The sequence below is a fragment of the Hemitrygon akajei genome, chromosome 4 (assembly GCF_048418815.1).
Source record: "Hemitrygon akajei chromosome 4, sHemAka1.3, whole genome shotgun sequence".
Classification (NCBI taxonomy): Eukaryota; Metazoa; Chordata; class Chondrichthyes; order Myliobatiformes; family Dasyatidae; genus Hemitrygon; species Hemitrygon akajei.
Genome location: NC_133127.1, coordinates 83,663,175 through 83,680,688, shown reverse-complemented (window position 1 = coordinate 83,680,688; position 17,514 = coordinate 83,663,175). Strand labels below are relative to the sequence as shown.

Genomic DNA, 17,514 nt, shown 5'->3' with positions numbered 1-17,514 from the left:
TCTTTGCATCTGCTAACGATAATTTTCTTTTACAGACACAAACGAGACTGCAGATGCTGGAAATCTAGCGCAATGCACACAGTGTGCTGGAGGAGCTCAGCAGATCGACATTTTGGGCCAAGACCCTTCATCAGGACTGGAAAGGAAGGGGGAAGGATAAGAAGGTGGGGGAAGGAATGGAAGCAGTACAAGGTGGCGGGTGATGGGTGAAGCCTGGAGAGGGGAGGGGGCTAGACTATGGAGCTTTTCTTTTATTTGTTAATTCTAATGAAAGGTTGATGCAAGATGATGATTCTTGCTTGACATTTACCACTACTTGCAGGTTGTGATTAATGGCTGAAGGAATGTATACTCTTTTGGCTCATTCTCTGGTCTCTCATGGAGACAAAAGAGACAGCAGATGTTGGGACCTGGAGCAAAAGAGCAGACTGATTTTTCGTGTTGTGAACGTGCAGCAGGCCTATACCCTCCCGGGTGAGGAGAGGGGTGAGACAGGAGCAGGCAAGCAATATGTGGATCCAGGTGAGGATAGTTCACTTGGTAGATGAGACATCAAGACCACAAAATATAGGAGCAGGTGTTGAGCATCCAGCCCATTGAATCTGCGTTGCTATTCAATCATGGCTGATTTTTATTTCTCAGCTCCAATCTCCCAGCTTCTCCCTGTAACATTTAACACTTTTACCAATCAAAGACCATTCAATTTCAGCTTTAAACACACCAGTGACTTGGCATCCAGTCTTTTATGGAAATGAATTCCACAGATTCACCATCCTCCTGTTGAAGAAATTCGTCCATCTCAGTTCTAAAGGGGTGTCCCTTTTTTTCTGAGGCTGGGTTCTCAACCCTAGACCCACATATCAATAGAAACATTCACTTCATGTTCACACTATCCAGACCTTTCCATATTCATTAGGTTTCAATGGTAACCCCTTTCATCCTTCTGAAATTCATTGAGTGCTGGTCAAAATCCATCTTATGCTCCTCAGATGAAAAGCCTTCCATTCCCAGGTTCATTCTTGTGAACTTCCTTTGACCTTTTCCAGGGCCAGTTCATGTTTCCTTAGATATAGACCTAAAATTGCTAACAATTAGATGGAACTAAATGAGGTAAGCAGGGCTGGAGATAGTGATAGAGGGTAGTAGGTAATTAGTAGAAACAAAAAAAATATACAGGATGTGCTAGGAAAGGAAAGTGATGAATTTAACAAGATCAGGGAGGGATGCTGGACAACTGGGAACAATTTGGAGGGGACAGGGGGCCAAGTGGTTCTCTGCCACCCCTACTGGTGTCCATCTGCTTATCACCCTGCCTCACCTGTATTTAGCTAATGCTTGCCCCTTCATCTCATCACACTGACCAGTTCTAAAAAGAGAGCAGGCCTACCTGGACTCATCTGCAGAGTGGGAATTCATGGAGTGAGTTGGGGACAGTTCCTTGTGCACTTTTGGCGCCACCTTTAAAAAGTGAGTGGTGCCTGCCGGGACTTGTCTGCAGAGCTGGAGACTGCATGAGTTAATAGTAATATATCAAGGGCCAATAAAATGAAATAAGGTTGAGGCAGAGTGGCAACTGTTGGAGTGGTCGGGCTTTGGCTCTACAAGCTTGGGTGAGAACAGGGACAGGGTAGAACTTAAGTTTGAGAGGTTAGCGGTATAACAGGTGTAGGCGGAATGGTAGTTCAGGCAGTAGAATGCTCCTACTGTGAGATGTAGGAGTTCAGGGTACATGATGGTCATCCTGATGACAAGATCTGCAAAGTTCACCAAACTTCAGCTCCTGACTGACAAAGTACTCAGGACTATCTGTACTCAGTACTATCTGGGAGGCTGACAATGTACTCAGTACTATCTGGGAGGCTGACAATGTACTCAGGACTATCTGGGAGGCTGACAATGTACTCAGGACTATCTGGGAGGCTGACAATGTACTTAGTACTATCTGGGAGGCTGACAATGTACTCAGGACTATCTGGGAGGCTGACAATGTACTCAGGACTATCTGGGAGGCTGACAATGTACTCAGGACTATCTGGGAGGCTGACAATGTACTCAGGACTATCGGGGAGGCTGAAACCCTCATAGATGAGACTTTTACTGAGGTGATCACACCCAGAGTGCAGGATTCAGAGAGTAGATGGGTGACCACCAGAAGAATAAAGGTGGTCAATGCAGGGTTTACGTGCGGCCATTTTCTTCACCAATAAATATACACCTTTGGATACTGCTGAGGGATAATCTATCAGGGTACAGCAGCAATGGGCAGGCCAGTGGCACTGTGCCTGGCTCCGAAGCTCAGCAGGGAAGAGTAAAGTCAGGCAGGGTGATAGTGATGGGAGACTCAGTAGCTAGGGGAATGGCCAGCAGATTCTGTGGCTGTGAAAGAGATGCTCGGATGGTGTGTTGCCTCTGAGGTGCTAGGATCCAGGATGTCTCAGAGGGGCTGTACAAAATTCTCAAGGGGGAGGGTGACGAGCCGGAGGTTGTGGTGCACATTGGCACCAATGACATAGGTAGAATGAGGGAAGAGGTCCTGCGCAGTGAGTATAGGGAGTTAGGGAAGAGGCTGAAGAGCAGGACCTCCAAGGTAGCAATCTTCAGATTACTGTCAGCACAACATGCTAGTCAGGGCAGGAATAGGATGATAGTACAGATGAATGAGTGGCTGAGTAAGTGGTGCAGGATCAGGGTCTCAGATCTCTGGATCTTTTCTGGGAAAGGTATGACCTGTACAAAAAAGACGGATTGAAACTGAAGAATTTCAGAGTTGTATACTTTAATAATGAAATGTACCTTGAACCTTTGACCTTTGAGATTATATCTGAACCCGAGGGGAACAATATCCTTGCAGGCAGGTTTGGTAGCGCTGTTGGGGAGGGTATAAACTAAGTCAGCAGGGGAATGAGAACTGGTGTGATAGGGCCGAGGATGGGGCAATTGGTAAGCAAGTTAATGCAGTGTGTAGTGAGACTGTGAGGAAGGATGGGCAGATGATAAGGCAAAATTGCAGTCGGTGAGATGAGTTGAAGTGTAACATGGGGACAAAATAGAAAAGGGTGATTAATACAGGACTGAAGGTTTTTATATTTGAATGCACACAGTATACAAAATAAGCTAGATAATCGGTAGTGGGGTTACAGATCGACAGGTATGACGTTGTGGGCATCACTGAGTTGTGGCTAAAAGAATTTCAAAGTTGGGAGCTTAACGTACAAGGATACATCTTCTTTCAAAAGGAGAGGCATGCAGGCAGAGAGGGTGGGGTGGCTGTTAGTAAAAATTGAAATCAAATTCTCAGAAAGTGGTGACATAATATTAGAACATGTAGAGTCCCTGTGGGCAGAGTTAAGAAACTGAAAGTCTAAAAGGACCCTATTGCGAATTATATGCAGACCACTGAAAAGTTTACAGGATCTGGGATATAAACTTAAATGGGAGATAGAAACGGCTTGGAAAAAAATAGTTACGATAGTCATGGGGAACTTTAATATGCAAGTAAAATCAAGTTGGTGCTGGATCTCAAGAGAGGCAGTTTGTAGAATGCCAATGAAATGTTTTTTAACAGCAGCTTGTGATTGAGCTCAGTAGAGTAAAAGCAATTCTTGTCTGGGTGTTATGCGATGAATCAGATTTAATTTGGGGAACTTAATGGTAAAGGAACCCTGTGGAAGCAGCGATCATACTATGATAGAATTCACCCTGCAGTTGATGAGAGAAAAGATAAAGTCAGATGTATCAGTGGAGTAAAGGGAATTACAGAGGCATGAGAATGGAGCTGGTCAGAGTTGTTTGGAAGGGGACATAAGCAGGGATGATAGCAGGACAGCAATGGCTGGAGCTTCTGGGAGCGACGTGGAAGGCACAGGATAGATACATGCCAAAGACAAAGAAGTATTCTAAAGGGAGAATGAGGCAATCATGGATGACATGGGAAGTCAAAGACAGCATAAAAGTCAAAATTAGTGGGAAGTTAGAGAATTGGGAATCTTTTTAAAACCAACAGAAAGCAACTAATAAAACATAAGGAGACATAAAAACATAACATGAAGGTAAGCTAGCCAATAATACAAAAGGGGATACCAAAAGTTCTTATACAGATATATAAAGATTACAAGAACATAAGAACATAAGAAATAGGAGCAGGAATAGGCCATCTGGCTCGTTGAGCCTGCTCCGCCATGCAATAAGATCATGGCTGATCTGGCTACGGACCTACCTGTCTTCTCCCCATAACCCTTAATCTATCCAACCTTGTTTTAAATATATTTACTGAGGTAGCCTCCACTGTTTCATTGGGTAGAGAATTCCACAGACTCATCACCGTCTGGAAAAAGCAGTTCCTCCTCATCTCTATCCTAAATCTGCTCCCTTGAAGCTTGAGTCTATTTTCCCAAATTCTAGGCTCACCTACCAGTGGAAACAACTTTCCTGCTTCTATCTTATCTATCCCTTCTATAATTTTATATGTTTCTATAAGATCTCCTCTCATTCTTCTGAATTGCAAGTGCAGTCCCATGCAACTCAATTTCTCCTTATAGTCTAACCCTCTCATCTCTGCAATCAACCCGGTGAACCTCCTCTGCACCCTCCAAAGCCAGTATATCCTTCCTCAAGTAAGGAGACCAGAACTGCATGCAGGTGCGGCCTCACCAGTACCCTGTACAATTGCAGCATAACCTCCCTGCTCTTAAATTCAATCCTTCTAGCAATGACGACCAACATTCCATTTGTCTTCTTGATCACCTGCTGCATCTGCAAACAAGCCTTTTGTGATTCATGCACAAAAGAGAGAAAGGAGTTGATATTGGCTGCTGTAAAATGATGCTGGAGATGTAGTAATGGGGGCAAAGAAATGGCAGATGAACTTAGTAAGGTCTTTGCATCAGTCTTCACTGTGGAAGACACTAGCAGTGTGCCAGACATTTGAGAGTATCAGGATGAAGAAGTGAGTGTATTACTAAGTAAAAGGTGCTTGGGAAGCTGAAAAGTCTTAAGTTTGGACCTGATGGACTGCACCCTAGAGTTCTGAGTGATTAGCTGAAGAGATTGTGGAGGTATTAGTAATGATCTTTCAAGAATAACTGGACTCTGGAATGGTCACAGAGGACTGGGAAATTGGAAATGTCAATCTACTCTTTAAGAAGGGAGGGAAGCAGATAAAAGGCAGCTATCGACCAGTTGGCCTGATTTCTATGTTTGGGAAGAAGTTAGAGTCCATTTGTAAGGATGAGGTTTGGGGTAGTTGGAAGCACATGATAAAGTGGGCTAAAGTCAGCATGGTTCAATTAAGGGAATATCTTGCCTGACAAATCTGTTGTAATTCTTTGAAGAAGTTACACGAAGGACAGACAAAGGAGAGTTTAGTGGATGTTGTTTACTTGGATTTTCAGAAGACCTTTGACAAGATGATGTCCATGAGGCTGCTTAAGAAGATAGGAGCCCATAGTATTATAGGAAAGATATCAGCGTTGATAGAAGATTGGCTGATTGGCAAGAGGCAAAGAGTTGGAATAAAAGCGGCCCATTCCAGTTGGCTGTTGGTGATTAGTGTTGTTCCGTGGAGATCAGTATTGGGACCACTTCTTTTCATGTTATACCTCAATAATTTGGATGATGGAATTGATGGCTTAATGTCCAAGTTTGCAGATGATACAGATAGGTAGAGGGGTAGGTAGAGGGGTGGGTAGTGTTGAGGAAGCAGGGAGTCTGCAGAATGATGTAGATGGATAGGGAGAATGGGCAAATAAGTAGTGGATGGAATATAGTGTATGGAAGTGTATGGTCATGCATTTTGGTAGAGAGGATAAAGTCCCAGACTGTTTACTAAATGGGAGAAAATTCAAAAATCAGAGGTGCAAAGGACCTTCGAAGCTCTTCTGCAGGATTCGCTAAAGGTTATCTTGAAGGTTCAGTTTTTTGTGCGGAAGGCAGATGCATTCAAATTGAGAGGAGTAGAATGTAAAAGGATGCTGAGTCTTTATAAGGCATTGGTCAGACAGCATGTGCAGTATCGTGAGCAGTTGCGGGCCATTTATCGAAGCAAAGTTGCGCTGGCATTTGAGAGGGTTCAGAGGATGTTCACAAGAATGATTCTTGGAATAAAATGACTAATGTATGAGGAACATTTGATGGCTTCAGGGCTGTACCTGCTGAAGTTTGGAAGAATGAGGGGCAATTTCATTGAAACCTATCAAATATTGAAAGGACTAGATAGAGTGAATATGGAGAGAATGTTTCCTGTAGTGGGTAAATCTAGGACCAGAGGACATAGCTCACGGAGTCCAAGTCTTTAGGTATATTTAATGTGAAGGCAGATAGATTCTTGGTTAGTCAGGGTGTCAGAGGTTATGGGGAGAAAGCAGGAGAATGGGGTTGAGAGGGATAAGAAATCAGCCATGACTGAATGGCAGTGCAGACCTGGTGAGCCGAAAGGCCTACTTCTGCTCATATGTCTTATAGTCTTAATTCCCCTTTACTCTCCCGGTCCTGATTGAGGGCCTTGATCTCTTTGCCTGTACAGATGATGCCTGATCTGCTGAGGTCCTCCAGCAACAGGCTATTTTGCTCTATTCACTTATTTTCATTCCCTCTCAGCCAAAAGGAAAAAACGAGCTTCATCTGAGGTAAACATACATGAAAGCGCACAGTGAAATGCACTATTTGCATTGAATCAAATCAATGACGGTGGTGCTGGGCAGCCTGCACACACTGCCACTCTTCCAGCACTCATTCCGCATGCCCACAACTAACAAATCCTAACCATATGTCTTTGGAGTATGGGAGAAAACTGAAGGACCCAGAGGAAACCCACATGGTCATGGGCAGAATATACCAACTTGTTACAGACAGAAGCTGGAATTAAATCCTGATCTTTCAGCTGGCATGCTGTAAAGCATTGCACTCACAGCCACCCTACAGAGCTATTTCCCAGTCCATAAACTTCTGGCTTTGAAGCTTAAACAGATAACACTGATTCTTGAAGCCCCTCTGCACAGAAACTCATTTTTCTTTGCTAACTGGCACTTAATTGCAGTCATTTCAATATTAAGTCACCACTTTTGAACCAGGACAGGGCTCCAATTAATCTTTGCTCAGGTGATTTGAAATTAAATACCAACACTTAACTCTGATCCTTTTGCTGTTTGAAGCAATGTTAGACGTCCCAATATCCATCTCCCCTCACCTCACCTCACCTCCACTAATCAGCTGCCAAACTGATTGTCAAACCCTTTTCACCTGTACTGGCCCTGGATTTGCTATCTTCTTGCGCATCAACAACCATGCTCCACCTCATGCCTGTCTCCTGCTTGCTTCACTGCATCAGACCAGACCAGAACTCCCACTCTCACCTGAACTCAGATAATTTTCAACGAAGCTTAAGTGGAACCCTTTCCAAAGCTGCCTGCGGATTGTGGACTGTATTACTAGCAACTCCATCCTAGTGCACACTAGGATCTCTCGGCCTTTGCCTTTATACCTTTATAGTGTTTCTGCTTTCATCTCATTAGATTGGTTTGTCTTTTCTCAATGACATTTGACTTCCTTCCACCCACTCTCAAATTCTAGTAAAAGGCAGCCAGGATCAAAAGAGAGAAAGAGATTACAAAGAAGTCTTTATTGGCAACCTGAGGTGAAGTGCTCTTGAATATCCTTCTCTGCACTGGAAGATTATCTCTGAAGAGGGCATACAATAAGTCAATGGAGGCCTGCAATTATTAATATTGATAGTGGTTCTGTATCACTGCTTCTTGGGTTCTTGACCTGTTTTCATCATACTGACACCCTTCCTCTGCTCTTATCAATAATGAGGCTCTGTTATCTGTGTATCATTCCTTTCTCATTGAAAGTAGATGGCACTTTGTGGTAGGTAATCATGATTAAAGAATGCTCTGTCTGAAGCAATGGAAGTGACTTTCAAATGTCTTTTGCAATTCCCAAAAAAGAAATATGTTCAATTTAGCCTTGCACTACATCCAAAACGTCATTTCCATAAACAGTTCCCAAGACAGACATGACAGCAATCTACCTAGTTTTGTGCTATATACTGATGAACAAGCTGTCCTGGAAAATTTCAACCAACCAACTGGACAATCTTAAGTAATTTTATCTTGGTATTTGTTTTGAATCTTGGAATGGAGGCATTGGATAAAAAGCCCATTAATACTTTTAACCAACTCTAGTTAGCAGCAAAGAAGCCATCTGCATTTCTGTGTGGACTCATCCTTGCCCTCCAACAATGTTTTTAAATTTGGCATAAGATTACAAAACCTATAAAAGCTATTTATTTACTTATTCATTCAGATAGAGCGTGGAATTATGCCTTCGAGCCATGCCGCCGAATAGTCACCAGATTTAATCCTATCCTAATAACGGGATGTTTTACAATAATCAATTAACTTACCAATCAGTATGTCTTTGGACTGAGGGAGGAAACTGGAGCACTTGTAGAAAGAACATGTACACTCATTACAAGCAGCAGTGGGAATTGAACCCGGGTCGCCTGTACTGTACCAGCCTCAGTCAAAGCTCAATTACAGATGAGGGCCGAATGTGAGATAATTACAAAACTCACTGGATGGTGTGGCTGGGCACAGCTCAAAAGCCATCTATAAATTTGCTGATGAGGAGGCACACGGGATTGTGATAGATCAGCCGGTGTCGCAGCAATATCACTACACTCAATGTCAGTAAGACCAAGGAATTGATTGTGGACTTCAGGACAGGGAAGTCGAGGGAACACACACCAGTCCTCATCAAGGGATCAGAAGTGGAAAGGGTGAGCAGTTCTAAGATTCTGGGTGTCAACCTGTCTGAGGGCCGAACATATTGATGCAATTACAAAAGAGGTATGACAGTGACTATGTTTCGGTAGGAATTTGAGGAGAATTGGTATGTCACCAAGGACACTCACAAATTTCTACGGATAAACCGTAGCGCGCATTCCAGCTGGTCACATCACTGGAGGGGCCACAGTACAGAAACAGAAAAATCTGCAGGGAGTGGTAAACTCAGGCAGATCCATCATGGACACTGGCCTCCCCAGCACTCAGGACACCTTCAAGAGGCAATACCTAAAAAAAATCATCCCATCATTAAGGACCCCCATCACACAGGGCATGTCCTCTTCTCAGTGCTGCCATCAAGGAGGTACAGGAGCCTGAAGACACACACTCAGTATCTCAGGAACAGCTTCTTCCCTTCCACTATCAGATTTCTGAATGGACAATAAACCCATGAACACCATCTCAGTATTTTCCTTTCTCTTTTTGCACTATTTATTGACTTTAAATTTAATTTTTATACAGATTTCTTACTGTAATTTATAGTTTTTACTATTATGTACTGTTACCGCAAAACAATAAACTTCACCACATATGCCAGTTATATTAAACCTGATTCTGATCCTGAAATTCAGGAACATGCTATCATGAGCCCAAGCTGAAAAGTAAACCAGTTATGCACTGCACTGAGAAGATAAGACTGACTTGATCATACGTGAGGTAATGATGCATCTCTCTAAAACTTGGAATATTGTGTTCAGTTTTGGTCATCTTATTATAGGAAGGACGTGGAGGCTTTAGAGAGGGTGCAAAGAATATTCATCAGGATGCTGCCTGGATTACAGAGCATGTCTTATGAGTAAAGGCTGAGTGAACCAAGGCTTTTCCCTTTAGGGCGGAAGAGTATGAGAGGTGACTTGATAGAGGTGTACAAGATGGTAATAAGCATAAATTGAGTGGACAGCCAAAGACATTTTCCTAGTGTAGAAATGGCTAATATGAAGGGGCATACATCATTTTAAGGAGATTGGAAGAAAGTATGGGGGAGATACTGGAGCTAAGTATTCTGCACAGAGGGTAGTGGCTACACGGAAAGCAGTTGATAGAGGAAGATAGATTAGGAATATTTAAAAGCCTCATAGAAAGGCACGCGGATGACAGGAAAGCGGAGGGCTTAATGTAGGAGGGAAGATGTAGATCTATCTTAGAGCCAGTTAAAAAGTCAGCAAAACATCATGAGCCAAACGGTCAGCACTGTGCTGTAATCTTCTGTGTTCTATGCACTGCACAAAGCAAGCCCCTTCAACCACATTAACACTAACACTTCAGCAGAAAACCTAATTCACTTCACAAATTCCTTGGGGTTAATTTCCTTTTGAATTTTCTACTTCCATTGTCAAGCCAACGTCCTCCAATGGGATGCGAAGTTTGTTTTTTGTTGATGATCAGAGGCCAAACTTCATTCAACTACTTTGCCAACTGACCTACTTCTAGGCAACAAACTTCTAAAAGATTAAAACTGAGCCCATGACTGATGGATGGTTTCAGTTGATATGTGGTTTAATGTTTGAAAATCAAGTGCTTATGCTTTCCACAACAACCCATCTGAGTAATTAGGAAATTCGGCCTGATTTTGTCATTAGAGATCTCTCATTTCCATGGCCATTTAGCAGCTCAATATTTTCCTCGCTTTGTAAAATTTTGCAACAAAATAAATGTGAATTGAAGTAGTATAATACTTAGAAAACTAAGAGTCTTTTTTGTGTTTAATATCGATCTGATGTTCCGAGGAATTGCAAAAGGCAAATCTGAACACATTCGTAAAAAATTAGCAAAAAGTCTCAATTCAATTAAATACAGTTTTAATTGTCATTCAACCATACATGAGTACTCATGAAAACAACCAAACAAGACAGTGTTACTATGGGGTCAAGGTGCTAAAACACGTTACCAACAGAACACATTCAGGGAATAAATGAAATCCAGGAGACCTTCCCCCCCACCGCCCCGCAATACCATAGTTTGATGACCAGCCCTCACACATACAAGTCAACAAACTCACATAGAGTATCAGTAAATATCCAACTTTGGGATGCAAAAAACAGATTCTTAAGTATCCCCCAGTATGATGCCATGAGAATCTGATAGAGGGAGGGACAAGGAGTCTTCACATAATGGAAGGAGTGGGCTTACTGGGTAGTTTGTTTGGGCTAACTGGAAATGCTTCTGCTCTTTCTAATCCACAAGCATTTCTGTAAGGGCATTTAACTCACAGATGCAACCTCTCATGATTCATTTCAGCTGTCAGTTTCCTTAGGTCATGGAAACCTGGCCAATTGTGATGAAAAATAAATTGAAAGCTGTTACGCCCGTGGCCCCCTCCTTTTTGAGAATGGCAGGATCGCTATTGATTCGAGTCAGGAGAGCCGGGAAATGAGAGAAAGACATGCAGAATCCACAAAGAGTTTGGAATGTGTCCTGGCCTCCGAAAGGCGGAACCATTGATAACGGCTATTGTCTCTTGGAGACGGACTTGTGTACTGAATCCTGTACGATGCATCAAAGCCCCCAGGCAATGAACCGAGGGGGGGGGGGGTTGGTGGAGGGATTGCATCATCCCACCCTGATTAACATCTGAAACCCTGTGAGTCAGGATAAAAGAGGGTCTGAGGAACAGCCCCTTCAGACGCACCAGAAGAAATGCTAGAACTCCTGTAACAGCGTAACAGCCAAAACCGGTGGAACCAGCCCACGTGCGTCCTTTTCCATTTGCCTCGGAATTGGTGGGTCTTGCCACGGAAGCACGGCTTTAGCTAACCTTGAAGGGGAGATCAGTCTCCCAACGACTCTTGAAGGATTGACATCATAAAAGGAATAGGCAAGTTAAACCTCCGTCTTTCTCTCCAACCAAAAAGGCTGTAGCCTACAGCTTGACTGAACTAAAGTGACTTTTATATTTCCATCGGACAATACACTATCCCCTAGACAATGATAGAGCTATTTCTTATTGATTATTATTAAACCCGCGCTTTTAGATTTAGTATTGACGAAGTATATTATCTGTATGTTTGCATTGATATTATTTTGTGTATTTTTATCAATAAATACTGTTAAAAATAGTACCATCAGACTTCAACGGACCTCTCTATCTTTGCTGGTAAGTGACCCAGTTACGGGGTACGTAACAAAGCATACAACCTTGTTAAAAAATTAAGCGACCTTTTACAACTTGTGGACAGATTGGTTGGTAATCATTTGCTCTTTCTCCATAAAAGACGAAGTAAGAGTGTTCATGGTGGGTGTTTTCCTGTTCGTTTAACATGCTTTGCCTTTATCAAACCCATACTTGTTGTTATTTATTAGTCAATAATTTTTCAGTTGATAACTTTGTCCTTGATTACTTTCAGAAAATTTTTCTCACCACTTTGATTATTAAGCTGACTTTGCAGGAGTCACTCAGCTTCCCCAACTGTTGAATAGAAGTGTATCAATTACAGTCCTCCATCCCTCTGATACTACTCCCACAATATTATGAATTTTTAACTCACTGCATCCTTGCCCATACATGCCTGTATTATTTTTATGATTGGAAGAATGTGAAATTTCGGTATTATTAAAATTATGTTCAAGTTGTTTAAGTGCTGAAGCATCTTTACCCTGCTTACTAGAAACATACTGAAGTTCACTGCTACCCTTTCATTGGATTAACAAAATCAGGAATCATACATTTCAGAATCACATGATTTCAGAAACTTAAACACTAAACTAAAATCAAGCATCTCCTGGTCCTTTCAGATGTCAGGAAACATAAGGCCTATTTTAATTCTTTCATTTGAAACCCTGCTTCTCCTTTACTGAGATCTATTGATAAGGATAAATGATTTCATGAAACCATAACTCAACTAATCTATGGTCTTTGCTAATTACTGCAGTAACTCAGAGGCAATTTTCCACTACAAACCATGACCTAAGCTTCTAAATACTCTTTGATAGGTGGAGAAACAACAATGTTCCTAAAGGATTTATTATAATACTAAGCTGCACTGTAAATCAAAATGACTTGTTCCAGCATCACCAAGATGGCTTCTAAGCCCTCAAATGAGTACACTCAGTCAGTTTAAAATATATCAGCTGGAGCTCAAGTGAACCGGCAGCATTTTGCTAAGCAAGCAAATACTATAATCAAAATCCTGTGAAGTAATTAACTGTATCCATTTTGCCAATTGCTGATATAGAAGAGTCTATTGGTCAAAGTAGCACCCTGCAACCCTATTTACACAAGATTATGAAGCAGTATTTTTACTGTTTTAACCGAATCAAGTTAATACAATTTTTTTAAAAGGGTAGTTCTCCCAAACTCAATACCACTAATACACATGGAGCTGGCAAACATTTGTCACAAGCAGAACCTGCTGATTTCCCATGGTTTAAAGTATAGTTACTTAATAACAGTCGCCCTGAAGGTCAAAGTGGTTCCTTAAGGGTTTTATAGCTGGGAGTGGTAATGAGGACAAGCCATTAAATGCTCTCAATGGCATGCACCTCCCATAGTCTCTGACAACTAAACCCAGCTCCTGGCCTTCAGGTGTGGCTTGACCCGGTGTAACCGCTTCTATTGACAGAAAACAGGACAAAGGTTAGTTACTGGCACCTTAAAACCAGTTTCTTTGGGCAGATGAGGCTCATTAACAGTGGTTGGCAGCTCGTCTAAGAGAAGGAAAACTCTGATCCCAAACCTCCGCTGCCTTGCAGCTGTGCCCACTGACAGGGTAGGCTTCAGGAGTAAACCTCAAGGGAAAATCTGGAGCTGGAGTCCCTAACACAGTCCGACTTTGAGTTCAATACTGACTGGCAACTCCTGCAATAATGCTGGTACCAAACTGTATTGGTCTCTGCCATTCCTTTGGGTTCATCAGATGTGTGGAGAGGGGTAGTCTGCTACATGGGCAACAGTTTGCTCTTCATATCGTACTGCCCTGGCTTATGTATCTATACAGCGAGGACGCAGCACCGACGGAGGCCTCAAAGAAGGCCAACTTGATTGACCACTTTAATAAACTTTTTAATATACATGACATTATATTGGCTGTATCCAATTAATAGATTGATGCCTGTTAACTTCATTATACAAGGAATTAGAGTTTTCAAACAGTAACCAACAGCACATTTGCGACTGGACAGAATTTTAATTTACATGAATGAAGAGATCAAAAAATAAGTCCCTGCCTTCGTGTATTTGATCCTTGTATATCTGTAAAAGTACATTTCAGATCCCCAAAATGAACGATGATGATAAATAGTATGTTTTCCACAAAGGCAGGAGATTTTACAGGAGAATTGCACAAATTTTAATGAAAATAGCCATACATAGCCTACATCAAAACACATCAGAGTATAATTTGTGCATCACATCATCTTGATGGCTGTTCCAGCTGTTCTACAGGGAAAATATTTACCTTCCATTTATTTCTGCCTCTGTAGAGATAATATCCCTTTAATGTTGTTCTTTTGATAGTACATGATAAACAGAACCTATAGAGAGCTTGACTCAACTCTTTAAGTCTGCAGTTTGTAGAATACAATTTTCCCTTTCTAGCCCTTTTGAGAGCCTTAAGATAAAAAACACAGAAGGAAAAACAAGAAGCTCTGTTACCTGCACACATATCTCCAGCCCTGCACTCCCACCTGACAGCACGTTGCTGCAATCACTTTCAGCCTTCATCCAGCCTCCACGTCTTACAGCCACATTGTTTCCTTCTGTCCCACTTTTTAGTTTAACATCCTCCTGCAGCCATAGCGTCTCCCTCACATCTGCTTTCCGGGGAAGTTAGGAGAAGAAAGGTCACTGGGAATGATGTATTGTAGTGAGGGCAGGGCATGCAAAAGAGAGGCTGGATTACCTTGGCCTGATCAGGCAGACAGCCAGCGTGCATAATTCATGACCCAGATGAAAGTCTTCTTGCCTTCCCGTATTCGAGCACCAGTCACTTGCAGCATTAAAGCAAGAAGTAAAAGACTGCTTGAGCCCACGTCCTTTTCAAAAAAAGGGGCCTACTCCAGAGAGCCTGTATTCTGTGGAGATGCAGTTAGAAAGAAGGCTGGCTTTTATAGAGAGTGTGTGAAAATAGGTTGAAATAATCCAGCAGTTTTCAATTACTTTTGTCTGGATGGCTATCTTTGAGACACAGAACTAGTGTTGCCAAATGAGCAGCAAAGTAAGAATGGAGTTATTCATTCTTGAGCTAACAAACAGAACCATTCACAAAGTTAAATTAAAAATGGACCCCCCCCAGGACCTTTATGATGATGGTTCACATTTACTATCGAGTTACAAAGAAATAGTTCAAGAATGCAATTACTTTTTCATTGTCAATGCTGCTACTGCACAGGCTGTCGTTATGCTAAGATAATTGCAAAATAATTGCTTTTAAAACCTTGAATTCCATGAAACAAAGTCACAAATCATCCAAGTGCAATAGGTGAAATTAGTTGGGATGAAGCTTTATGCTAAGGACTGGAAAAACACAGAAGGGTAATTTTTAGTTCTCCACAGTGGAAAGAAGCAAAGAGGGGAATGAGTTCAAATGCTGCAAATGAATGCCACTCTTTTCTGCCAATTTCCAGTCTTCGAGCTGCTCCTTTGACAGCTGACAAAACATCCAGTAAATCCTCCACCCGCATGGGTACCCTGAACTCAAGGCCACAGAGCCCCTAGTGGAGCCAGGTCACGCGGACTATTTATCCTGGACTGCAAGGAATGCCAAGGTGCTCAGCACAATAGCCCTATCCTGACCAATGAGCATAGATGCATAGCCTCCTCTGGGGTAGTACAGTAGCATAGCGGCTAGTGTAACACAATTTCAGAGCCAATGACCTAGGTTAAATTCTGCTGCTTGTGCATTCTCCCCATGATCCCACATTCCAAAGGTTAATGGGTTAATTGGTCACATTGGTATGCTGAGCATCCTGGGTCCAGCACGTAAGTGCAATTATGAAGAAAGCACGGCAGCGCCTCTATTTCCTTTGGAGTTTGTGTAGATTTGGCCTGACGTCTAAAACTTTGAAAAACTACTATAGATGTGTGGTGGAGAGTATATTGACTGTCTGCATCACAGCCTGGTATGGAAGCACCAATGACCCGAATGGAAAATCCTATAAAAAGTTGTGGATACTGCCCACTAGGCTCAGGGCCAGTTATTATCCCTCAACCATCAGGCTCTTGAACCAGAGGGGATAACTTCACTCAATTTCAGTTGCCCCATCATTGAAATGTTCCCACAGCCTTCAAGTACTATTGATGTCATATTCTCGATATTTATTGCTTTTTTTTTATTTGCACAGTTGTCTTTTGCACTTTGATTGAACACCCAAACTGGCATAGTCTTTTATTGATTCTATTATGATTATTATTCTATTATAAACTTATTAATATTAGGCAAGAAAATGAATCTCAAGATTATATATAATGACATATATGTAGTTTGATAATAAATTCACTTTGAACTTTGAACTGGCTGGCTCATTCCACCGGAACACCGGTTACAATGCTGTATCTGTAAACAAAATAATCTAACATCATGTCAGTGAGCCTAACTGTCACCTCGTGCTCCTGTTGTTCCTGCTGGCTAGTGTGTTCTTTCTTGTCTACTTCAGGCTCCTAACTAATGTAAGTTCCCTTCTAAATGTCAAGCATCGCAATCATGAAATTTATGACAGCGTGGAGTCCTAGAATTCCTATCCATCTATTTCAACCTGCTCAAAGCCCATCCAGGCTTAACATTCAGGCCATACAGTGCTCATTCAGTTCTTTGAATTACTTTTACCATAGAACCTTTCTGGGAGGAACATGAGCTTTGCATTCCTGAAGGTCTAGAGCAGGGGTTCCCAGCCTGGGTTCCACAGGCCCCTTGGTTAAAGGTAGAGGCCCATGACATAAATAAAATCTGGGAACCCCTGCTCCAGAGCATACCATCCGGAGTGTAAGAAATTGATTCTATCCAGAGTTTTGCTTGCTGCTTTTACAGCCTGCCATGTTTATATAAAGGTGAGATCTTCCCATGTGTCATATGTGAAAACTCCAATTTGTTTGACCTCCTGAAGTTCCAACTTACTGAACAGCAGCAGAGTTACAAAAAGAAGATTCCATAAGGAAAAGTGCTCCAGCCGTAACTTTAAGAGAAGCCCAAGACAACATTAAATCAAGGAAAAGGCTTATAATGGTGTAATCCAAAGTACTGGGTAAATTTCAGCTTTCGGTGTACGAGAATAGAAGTATTGAAAAGGAAAGTGAGTGTCAAACATGAAAGTTTGCCAGAGAGAAACACAAATTTAGACTGCTGATGATTTGATAAATATGGAACAAGGAAAAGATTAGCTATTGGTTCCCTTACAGACCACCACAGGAGAAATTATATTGAAAGTAAGGAAATGACAGTGAAATTAAACAAATATTGTGTGTCTTGCTTCACAGAAGAAGGCTGAAGAAGTGGAGGACTTCAGGTCTGGAGTTCAGCTCAGAGAAACCTACATCAGTGGAAAATCAGTATTAGCTGAAATAATGATCAGAAAGCTGATAAGTCCCCAGGAACTAGGATTTTCAAGGAGGTGACTATAGAGATAGTAAATGCACTGGTTATCAACTTTATATATTACATAGTTGTAGTTGTACTAGTGTGACCCTACACTATTGGTGGGTCCTCAGGTGGCTGGAGAGGCTGACCAAGGATCTACATAT

General features: G+C 42.0%; 1 protein-coding gene across 7 annotated transcripts in view; it reads right to left on the bottom strand.

Annotated features, from left to right (window-relative positions):
- Positions 1 to 17,514, bottom strand: part of LOC140726502 (E3 ubiquitin-protein ligase MARCHF1-like) — a 510,551-nt gene that overhangs the window by 160,620 nt on the left and 332,417 nt on the right. The window contains exon 1 of one of the 7 annotated variants that reach the window (XM_073042977.1): positions 14,434 to 14,736. The exons of the other annotated variants lie outside the window; for them this stretch is intronic. Coding sequence (XP_072899078.1) covers positions 14,434 to 14,502 — 69 coding nt within the window. The 5' untranslated portion in view covers positions 14,503 to 14,736. Of the gene's footprint in view, positions 1 to 14,433; positions 14,737 to 17,514 lie in introns of those variants that run through there. 7 annotated transcript variants of the gene reach the window in all.